Genomic DNA, 10,814 nt, shown 5'->3' on the forward strand with positions numbered 1-10,814 from the left:
ACTGGGAATACGTCCACAGCCATGACAGTACCGAGTCCCAGCTTTATTCTAAATTTAATTCAGCCCCCTTCCTTCTACCTCACGTCCGATCCGGTGGCGCCCTCGATCAGCCTGTACCGGTACGGTGTGGATGGAATAATTTCAACTAAAGAGGGCGCCCTAATGTTTTCCTCGCGTCCTAATATCCGATCCTCAAAACGTACCCTTGCATTCGCACTCGCAGTGAAGAGCTGAATCTCTGTGTTGTAACGACGGTAAGTGTCTCACCGCCGCTGTATTCAGGTTGCCTGTTTGTATTATATTGTAAGCATTCAAGTTGTTATCACGAACATGATCAAAAGTGCTTTTCATTTTCCAAAGGGAGAAACAGTTTTTTGACCAAAACATCATTCATGCCGTTAGCCGGCCCCACGTGTGTGGCACGGACTCTCACTCCCCGATCCATCCTTAACCACACAGATACGCAATTTCTTGTCGGCGTACTGAACATTTTCGGCGCACCCACTTATCATCGTGGGCGCAATTTCTTTTGCGCACGAACATGATTCTTGACCTTTCCGCTTTCTAAAAACCATTTATTGAATGATTTCACTCACGTTATTCAGGTATTTTCCAGTCTTTTTGCCTTTACCCATTCAATCTAACGGGCTCGCTCTCACAGTCGCCATCTTTGAAATAAGGTCGGTGAACATTACGTCACTTGACCCCCCCTCATCGTCTCGATGGCTGTTCCATGTCAAGACATTTAAACTGCTGCCAAAGTTTTTGAAGAGCCCATTGGCACATGTAGTATCTTATCGCTCAGTCCGTGTAATACATAAACCAGTTAGCATGTTGTTGTTATTGGTGAGCAGGGTAAATATAACTTCACAGATTGCTTGTTAAAATTTTAGGGCCTAAAACACTTTGTGGAAGGAGCTGTGTATGCGGTCATCACTCATTTTCCCCTGCAGTGGACTAGACATGTCCTAAAAAATCAAATTCAACAGGGAAAATGTGGAAGCGCTTTATTTAAAAAACACTTCGCCCAAAGTTTGTGACGGTACAGTAGCCAGGTCTCTTATTTTGCCCCTTATTGTGAATGCCAATCAGACGTGATAATAGGTGGCAAAATAAGGGACCTGGCCACTCTGGTATATGGCCAAGGTCAAGGATGTTAGAATTTTTCAAACCAGTCTCGTAGGGTTTGTGAACTCTTTCTGCCACATTATTTCCAGATGTTAAAAAGATTTTTTTTGAAGAGTCTGCTGGTTATGAGCCGTAGAAGTGGGTTTCCCAAGCTGAACAGCAAGGGTTAGACAGACAAGTCACAGTATGAATTGCAAATTTTGACGTGTGGTCAAATGGCATTTCAAATTTAATGTGTGTGTAGATCCAAACGTGATATTTTCAGACTTGTAGACATTTCAGACATGTTATTTATTCCATCGCTCTTGTCGCACACAGATCCATCTAGTGGCCTCAGGAACGCATTCGTTTTGGCATCATGGCAGACAGTTCTGACGAGGAGTGCCCAGAGCTGGTTGCCACGGTGACCACCAAGATACCAGTCACCATTATTACTGGTTTCCTCGGGGCCGGGAAGACGACGCTCTTGAACTACATTCTGACTGAGCAGCACGACAAGAAGATCGCTGTCATTCTGAACGAGTTTGGAGAAGGTAGGCCGCCCCGAGGGAGCCACTTCTGGGAATTTCACTCGATTTCACGAACTTACACCCGGTAGGGCGCACGCGCACATTGGAGGCAGACACGAAATAGACTGATTTTCCTTTTCACGAACTGACAGCCAAACTTGTAAAAACGATACTGCGCGAAGAAAACATCTTTGGAAAGTTTGACACGAATCGAATCCACATGTATACTTCATGAAAAGTCATTTTAACTGGTGAAATTAAGATCGGTGTCAGTTCATGAAAACAAAAGTGCATGGAGTGCGCGCTGAAAGTGCCGCACTGTACTGGGGGCCATCTCGTGAAAATGAAAATACCTCGGTTCTCTAAAATGTGCACAAATTGCATCACCTCGCGCACCACTGAGTGTCAGTTCGTGGTGTGTCCGATGATATGTACATGTGCAATGACATTGAGGTGAATTTGAAAGTCAACCAAAGAGGGATTTCTCTACAAATTTTGGCTGCTTATACTAATAGATAGATAGATATGGTTTATTTGTTTTAAAAGCATCAAACGTGCAAGTCAGAAGGCTAAAGATGTTTGATTTACACAAAAATTAGAAAGTATTTGGAAACACTAAAGCAACCGTTACTTAAAATAAAATTTTTTAATAAAAATAAAAGTATCATAATTACATTTTATCTTAAAAGCTAAAAGTTTCACATCAACCATCAACAAATATCAACAGCAAAACATCAATAAAAAAAGACAATCACAAATCATCAACATAACCATTCTGCAACTTTACCATAGAAGGGACAGATGATTGCTCTTATCTCTGTGTTCGGCACCGCGGAATTTGTAATAATTGTGATTGTCTAAGGTTTTGTCCAGATGTAACTTGATGTGGGTAAGGCAGTAATTGACGATGTCTATCAGAGTTAATAATAGCAGTCCCGAGATGCAAAGTCAACTGATTACGCCTAGAAGCAAGTTTTTGTATGGAGAACTTGGACTTGAAAGTGGCTTATAGGACTGTCGCAGTAGAAACCTCACTACTCAGGAAGTGATAAAAGATTATAACTCTATTTGAATAACGGTTTGTGTTTATAGTTCTATTGTAATAGTAAAGGTTCATCCACTCTTTTAAACGAAATCCAAATGCCATTTTCAAAGCATATGACAAACACACACCATTATGTATCTTGTACGCTTTTGAAAAAGATGAAAACATTATTATGATCCCTGCAACTGTGCAGTATCAAAATGTGAATGGGTCTTTACCCGTTCCTATCAATGAATCATTTCATCAGGCAGTAAACTAAAAAGTGGCTGTACGGTTTGTGTTGTACTGACTCTAATTGCAGGCAGCGCTGTGGAGAAGTCCATGTCGATTGGCCAATCAGGTGAGCTCTACGAGGAGTGGTTGGAGCTGCGCAACGGTTGCCTCTGCTGTTCTGTCAAGTAAGTTGGGTCTGACCAGACTGTGACGCTGAACAAAGAATTGATAGCAGCAGGCTTTGAACCAGTGACCTCCAGAATACTGTCTTTGTGCTCCACCATGCTCAGATGGTAGATTGCCGGCACCGTTCTCTGGAGGTCATAGGCTCGAATCCTGTTCCGGTCAATTTTTTGTTAATTCTTATTCTGATTGTTTGCAGCTCGGCAGTTTCATTGTTATCGATTATGTGACAATCTGACCAAATAAAGTATCTACATCCTATGGATTCTGTTGTGCCGTCAAAAGTTATCGAGATGGCAAATGCTTGCATGCTGTTGCTTGTGTATTTCTGGCATACACATGAATATGCTATAGGCTTTGTGCACATTCTGTTGAAAGTTGGCCATGCATGTGCCGTGGCTTTTGCCTTGTCTGCAAACACACACCACCTGACCACTGATGGAGATGAAAAAATCTTGCATGCCATTACTGCTGTGCACTTATAGCACATACTTAAAGACGCTACGGGCTTTGTGCTCATTCCGGTGAAAGTTGGGTTTGCATGCCATTTGCGTCCAAACCGATATGTGCCGCCCAATGTTCTGCTGAGATATCAGTGTACGCATTTGTTTCTCCTTCAGGGATAACGGTGTAAAGGCAATCGAGAACCTAATGTTGAAGAGAGGAAAATTCGACTACATTCTTCTAGAGACCACAGGTCTGGCCGACCCAGGTACGCAGTGCATTATTTATGACCTGGACTACCGCACTGAACTTCATAAAGTATTAGACACCAAAACAAGCGTCCTGAGTCTTAATGACAACACAATTTGCTTTAAGCAGAAGTGCCCCCTCATCAGTTGAAAAAAAGCCATGTTGGTAGGTAGTGTTCATTTTGTTGTCAGCGATGCGACTGTAATGGATTTATTTCATAGGCGTTTGTGAATCAGTGAAGTGGGCTTCCTACCAAAGAAGCCTCCGCTCCAAGGTAAATTGCGCCCTCTCTTGGGCCCGCCTGGGCCTCATACCAGCAGGAAAAGGATGCCATTTTTGAAAACAAAATTGTTTCTGAACCCAAGAGTTTGAGACACAGCAGCTCACAGTTTTGGGGAAAACACTGGCCTCATTTGTATCCCAACATTTTGACTGCTCGTTTGCTCTGCAGGGCCCATCGCCTCAATATTCTGGCTGGACGACGAACTGGGAAGCGACATATACCTAGATGGTGAGTACAGGTTTATGCAAAGACGCATGTATTGATGCTCTCAGACAAGCACTAAGTGTACATTGTTATAGGGCTGTGCCAAATATCTGAAAACCGAATATTCGATCGATTGTCAAATATTCGAATATTATTTTTCGAATTTGAATATTCAAATGCAAAATTCATAAAAAGGAAGGAAAAATTTTCTTCTGTTTTAAAAGAGAAAAATTGCATTATGGAGGCTTCTTTCAAGCAGATTCAAATGAAATGCATCAGAAGTCTTACAACGATTTAAAAAGTAAATTATTCATTAAACAGTTTAAAAGGAACAGAAAAAAAAACTGCCTTGATTGGTATATTTCAGGTCACTCTTTTCGGGAGAGAGGTCGCAGTAGTTTGTATTTGTCACACTTCTGAAAAAGAAAAAAAATGACAGTGTTTTAAATGTTTTTCAGCATTTTCCTGATGAAAACTTGTGCTTTGTGTGTTTTTTTTTTAATTTGCGAAGGAGGCGTCAGGTATTAAAACCAAAAATGCGGAATCGAACTCCAAGATTTCATTTCTTGCGGTTCATTTTTCTCGTGACAGGCATTGTGGTAGTAGTTGACGCCAAGTACGGCCCGCGACACCTTGACGAAGTCAAACCGGACGGGGTTATCAATGAAGCCATCAGGTGAATTTGAATGAACTGTTGGGTGAATAGAAATGAGTGGGAAAAGTAGCAGGGATTTGTCTTTAGACATTTTGCAGGAAATGCACAAGATTGACCAGAGAACTATATTCACCAATCAGATTCATTCACAAGATGGCCATTTTGGATCATTCTCCCTGATCCGCTTTATTCAGCAAACAGTCTGACTTGGGAAGGAGCCTGACTATTTGCTGTAATCACATGCATAGCCTTGCTTTAAAGGCAACCAACGGTAGTAGTTTTCACTGAAAAGCTAACTTTCAACAAAGGCAAAATGTATCGGCAAACGTTTCAAATACTGCCAAATGCTACAAACACTGACCGGGGAAAAGTCATTTGACAAGGTTCCCAGCCGTCCTGAAAATCAGGGAAAAGCCCGATGAGTTTCCCTTCTTCCAGTCAGGGAAAAGTCAGAGAATGTGACTTTTGGTTCAAAAGAGAATGTGGTCATTCTGTTATATACTGTCCACATCTGACATGCCTTCGACAACACTGAAGATGTGTCAAACTGGAAATTTCATTCATTACGGTTTATTTTAAAACTGATTAAACAACCTGACCAAAGACTAACAATGTCCGATGTGCAAGATAAATGGATAAAATGTAATAAGAAATCAAAAGTAAAACCAAAAAAGCAAAAAATAAGCAAAAATAAAATGAAATTAAAAAAAAAAATGAAAAATAAACAATAACACCAAACAAAAACACAAGACAAATTTATAGTCAAGTACCGGCATTCAGTAGCGTGGCCATGAAGGGGATCAGAGATTGTTTATATCGCTGAGTCCTTGAATGGGGATATCAAGCAGTTGGGATTGCCTAAGATTGTCACCAGAAATATTTGGACGAGTTGGGGGCAGAAATGAACGATATCTTTCAGACTCTAATGAAGATGCATAATTCACTGTGTCTAGCACCAAGAGTCCGGACATTGTAGTTATTCAAAAGATCGGCATAGGGCAACAGATTAGGATAGGCTATTGGGCGGAATGGGTGGCAACAGTTGTCCTGGAATTTGGAAACTTCATCAGGGATAAATCAGAAAATTTGGCTTTCATGAAATGCTGGGAACCATGTTTGTTTACTGTTTGTACGATATTTCTCACCGAAACCTCAACATTTGCGACATTTGGAAGGTAGGCCATGGAGCGATATTTGCCACACAACACAAGCCGTGCTCAGTAGCCGGGTTTAAGTCCAGACTTCCTGGACAACGTCTGCAGAGCAAATTGGGAATTAGACATGTATCAGGGCTGACATGTTTGACCTTGTCAGCTGCCCCTATAAATACAGATCTGTGTTTGGCCAATGGGAATGATCAAACTATCCCTTAAGAATACATCATAACCAAGGGGTGATTTGAATTTGGTTGGTATTCCGCTTACCAGACAAGTGGCATTGGCGGATCTCGTTCTTCTCAACAAGACCGACTTGGTTACCAAGGAAGAGCTTAGCGATGTCAACAGACAGATCAGGTATGTCTTGACTTAGTGTCCAACAAAATGTTTCTGCGGCGCAGAATTTGTCAAGACAAACTCCACAGTAGTTGTGAAGTTCTTCGGAGAAACTACTCAGAAAATATTTGTAGCTGTAAGGCATTGCTTTCCCTGTGAAAAGATAATTTCTGGATCAACTTTGAGGAAGGGAAGATTGATCAAAAGTTAGGACATTTTGACAAGTCTGATGATTTGTGAACTTGGAGAGTTCCCATCTTGTTTGATTGAGACAAATGTTTTTGAAAAATATTTTTTCAGGTCGATAAACAGTCTCGCAAAATTAGTGGAGACGCAGAGATCAAAGTAAGTGACTACGTGTGCTTCTTAAATACAGTCAGTTGGTGATGCTTATTTTGATTCACTAATTACGTAGCTTTTGTGCATCATCGCGATGAAAAGTGTACCCACCAGTTTTTTAATGAACAGTTTTTGAAAAAGTCTACAGCACTAAGACTCTGAAACTAGAAAAGGATCTTCAATCATTTCGTGATGTTTCATGCCAAATTTAAATTGATGAAAACCTGCACAGTATTGTTTATTTTCTGAAATTTTTCGGCTGTGTAAATCGAGTTGGATGATCTATGGCTTTTTTTAATTACTGAGAGCTTTTGTTTCATATTTAACAGGATAGATTTAGATATGATTTTAGATCTCCACGCGTACGACAGCAAAGGCGAGAAAAGGTGAGTCTTGCTGGGGGGGTCAGAGGTTGGCAAAACTAGGACCATTTTCCGAATCTTACTATTACGTGGGTTATGCTGACAAAAGTCACAGTTGTAACTCATAGAGGGCGCTCTTACCAACACACCTGTGAAGCTTTCACAAATGACAAAAAGTATTGGACGAACATGAAGCGAGCTCCCAGTGCTGGATCTCAATGCCCTATGATAAAGAATTCACCATTGTTTTATGTGAAAACAAGCCCCTTTGTCTAGATTACTAACTCCAAAATACGGTTGCTGACCAGATGCTTACCCACTGCAGTGATGGCCAATCTTGGAGAATCCATGTACATGTAGTCACATGGTAGTTAGATGTCAGTTGATTTGACCCCATGAGCAGGTGGATGTTGACTTTGTAAATGTGAAGAGATGTCTTGACGACCCTGTTCAGAAGTTACACATATAGCAATCACAGTGTCCTAATTTATTTGTGATAATACTGTAACTTTGTAGGCTTTTTGCCATAAAGCAGACTGATGACTGAGGGTTTGCATGGCTGCCATCTTGCAGGCCAGTGCTTTTGTTGAGGAGGGTATGCACAAAGGAGGTTTCCCTTTGGAACAAAAGAATGGCCCCAAAAGATGGCTACCATGCAAAGCCTCCATTGGTGGACAATGTCTGTGGTAGCAGGTCGTGTGTTAAAAGTCCATCAGACAATCCTCTCAAAATACGGGCGATTCACAATAGAGCGCCTCCAAGAGTTTGCAATGTGCCGATCACAACGCTCGAAATCTGTCGACCCTTTCCAAACGCGCATCTGGTCGACAGATTCCGCGCATTGTGATTGGCCAACGCGTTGCAAACTCTTGGAGGCGCACTGTTGCGAAATGCCCGTATTCCCAGCATGCTCGGGGAAAACTCTGGCTTCGCCTCTTCACAGTGGGCTAGAAGTTCTACAAGATAGGGGTCTGGAAAAGGCCATCGTATCTGAAGGTTCCAGTCATCATTTAGACCCCTCGGTTACCACGGTGACGCTGCCTCTGAAGGGCAGCATAGCGTCCAAAGAGCTGGACACCTTTATGCAGGTGGGTGTCGGGTCGTCTGCCCAGACGGAGGTTTGATGTTGTTTTCATCCTTGTTCTTTGTAGGCCGATATCTGTGCTGATCTACCGAGTTTAATAAAAAAAATTGTTTGCCTGAGAAATTTTTGAGTCTTTTTGAAATTGCACTGTGCTGCCTTGCGTAAGGGTTTCTGTCTGTCTTGTTCAATGAAACCGTTATAGCCCTAAAGGTGCATAGTGCAGATTGCACAAATGCATATCTCTGTGATTTATTTATTCTTGCCAAATTCAGTCTGTTTTCCGATGTTGCGGAAACACGGTCACTCAAGTTCTCGGAAATCAGGCTTTATAAGTTTGGAATTTCTACTTTTGTAGGATCTACTCTGGGAAAAGAGTATCGTCGACGAACAGAATCGGCCAATGGAAATTCTCAGGATGAAGGTAAGTGATCAGTTTATTTCTTCAAGTGGAATGTTAACATGTAGCTCGTATGGCCCAGCAACCATTAACTGTCGACCGTTGATATTTTAATTAATAATCAATAGGTTGTATTAGTTTACCAGTTTTACTGCGGGGAGCCATCAGCTGCCAGCCAGTTTACAGTTGCCATTGGTTACAGAGGCGGTTCAATTGGTACTTTTTTATTTGGGTAATCTGAACATATCTGTGCCTTGTGGTCGCTGTACCTAGAATCGGACCGCCAAAAAGTTCTGTTCTGAACACAGGTGTTCAAACTGAAATCTACTGTGTGAATCAAGGTGACGCTGTCTTCTTTGAGAGACCGTGGGTGAATAGAATTTGACACAGACATCCGGTTTTTCCAGCTTTTGGTACTTATGGACATTCGTCGGTAATGTCATTCTTTGCTATGAATACAATGCCATTTCTTTTGACCGTGGAGTTTGCTCGGCCATTTAAATCGCGTGACCTTCTCCTGTAATGGCCTCTGTCTGCGATCGCTGTCGCCAGTTGTGACTTGGACGTGTTGGCTTGTCTTCTGGTGTGATGCCATGCCCGCGTCTTGTGTCTAGAGTTATTGCTAGGTCTTCATCTGTTGTAAATACTAGGGCACAGGCTGGCAACAGACGAAGCCCCAGTCATGAAAGCCATTTCTAAAGATTTATAATCTTGCGAACGAGGCAGTTATCGAGTCGCCTTGAAGACGAAGAATGCCCTCGATACGTTTAGAGAGTTTGGACAATTTTTGTGCTCACGTGAACACAGAGGATGTAATTATTAGGAGAAGGATTCTCCTGCTTTGAACCCGCTTCTTGTTTTTCTGTGAGATTTTTAGAGGTGCTTGCTGGACACTGTTATAAGTTCAGATGCTCTCGTGGGAGAATTTTTATCACATTGGGGCGGCCAATGTCATAGTCTTGTCCAAACCTGCATACTCCGTTACCCAATCCACCCCAATCTTCACGCGATTGAAGAGTCTTGACACACCCCTCTGTAATGTCAGAGTTGAGATCTGTCAGGGTTTTTGCCAATGTTTTCAGGATTTTTTTCATCAAGATTTCCCTTATTTCAGGATCTTGCAAAGAGCCCTTGTTAAAAATCTGGAAAATCCCGAGTTTACTAATAAGATTTCTTTTAATGTCTAAAAGCTTGTACATACATGTACATGTTCAAGACAAGAAATGGGTATTTTTGAGGGGTACTTTGAGGTAAACAGTAATGTATACCTTCAACTTTGCTCCACTGGGTGGCCCTCAAAACTTCCGATGAACACTTATTTATTTTTATTTACTGTTTGATTAAATCAGGGTAGCCTCGTCAATGAGACTTACTGCTATTAATGAGGGCCCTGAACATATAAACCAATTATTATATACAGGAATATAAAACAGAGAAACCAAAACGAAAAATTTACAAAATTTGGTCAAAAGTTATTCATAAATAAGAGAAGACAACAATTAAACCCAAACTACTTTGTAAAACAGGAAAACATTAAGACATAGAAAAAAAAAGCCCCAAAGGTAAGAATTAACACAGAATGACAAAGTCGCACAAATTTTAAAGGGTACATCATGAGCTAGATGAACAGTAAGACTAAAACTGAATAAAACTAATTGAGAAGGCCGCATAAAAGACATAAAAACAATGACGAAAAATACATTCTAACATGGAGAAAATTAGAAAACTACACAAATCAAACTAAAAACCCAAGTGTGTTAGAGTAAGAAAGGCACAGTTAAGAAAATGGACTTGGAAAAAATTACATAAAAAAAAACAAAACTCAAAATTCCGATTTGAGATAAAACAATATAAGAAAAAAAATTAAGATAAAACAATATCACAAAACAAAACAAAGTTCTGTACCTCAACATTAAAAGTAAAACAGTACAAATACTTTTACAAATACAAATACCATATTTCGTGGATAATCGAATGTGCTGAGCAGCTTAGATGTTACGTAAAAATTGCACCACCAGTCAGCAATTACAGCGCCCTCGCTTGGCTCAATCCAGCCAAACTTTCAACCACAACTGGGGCTGAGTTTTTTAAAATGGATCATGATCCGTTTTGAGTTGAATCATCAATGTAACAAAAGTGAAATAACAATAGAGAAACTCATTGCAATAATCACAGAAAAGTCTGCCTCAGAGTGCCACAGTCATGCATCAATGCATCAACCTGAAG

General features: G+C 40.9%; 1 protein-coding gene across 2 annotated transcripts; it reads left to right on the forward strand.

Moving 5' to 3' along the window:
* Nucleotides 1–171: 171 nt before the first annotated feature.
* On the forward strand, nt 172–8,834 carry LOC147797134 (zinc-regulated GTPase metalloprotein activator 1-like). Of its 2 annotated transcripts, XM_087144498.1 has the most exons (11): nt 172–254; nt 1,447–1,661; nt 2,984–3,080; nt 3,699–3,790; nt 4,223–4,282; nt 4,850–4,934; nt 6,341–6,427; nt 6,707–6,751; nt 7,075–7,131; nt 8,051–8,195; nt 8,547–8,834. In XM_087144498.1, the coding sequence occupies exons 2-11, from the start codon at nt 1,487–1,489 to the stop codon at nt 8,700–8,702; spliced, it is 999 nt and encodes a 332-aa protein (XP_087000624.1). In that variant the 5' UTR covers nt 172–254; nt 1,447–1,486; the 3' UTR covers nt 8,703–8,834. The 2 variants fall into 2 exon arrangements, with proteins under 2 accessions (XP_087000624.1, XP_087000625.1); XM_087144499.1 differs by lacking the exon at nt 8,051–8,195 and having other exon boundaries at nt 8,547–8,737.
* The last annotated feature ends 1,980 nt before the right edge of the window (nt 8,835–10,814 follow it).

Source organism: Acanthaster planci, linkage group LG12 (assembly GCF_054643075.1).
Source record: "Acanthaster planci isolate LZ-2023a linkage group LG12, COTS_SCS, whole genome shotgun sequence".
Classification (NCBI taxonomy): domain Eukaryota; kingdom Metazoa; phylum Echinodermata; class Asteroidea; order Valvatida; family Acanthasteridae; genus Acanthaster; species Acanthaster planci.

Bases quoted from the DNA above. Each gene is read 5' to 3' on its own strand.
- LOC147797134 (XM_087144498.1), top strand. From the start codon at position 1,487: ATGGCAGACAGTTCTGACGAGGAGTGCCCAGAGCTGGTTGCCACGGTG. The intron at 4,283-4,849 runs GTGAGTACAGGT...TTCTCGTGACAG, and splicing joins AAGCGACATATACCTAGATG to GCATTGTGGTAGTAGTTGAC. The intron at 6,752-7,074 runs GTAAGTGACTAC...CATATTTAACAG, and splicing joins GTGGAGACGCAGAGATCAAA to GATAGATTTAGATATGATTT.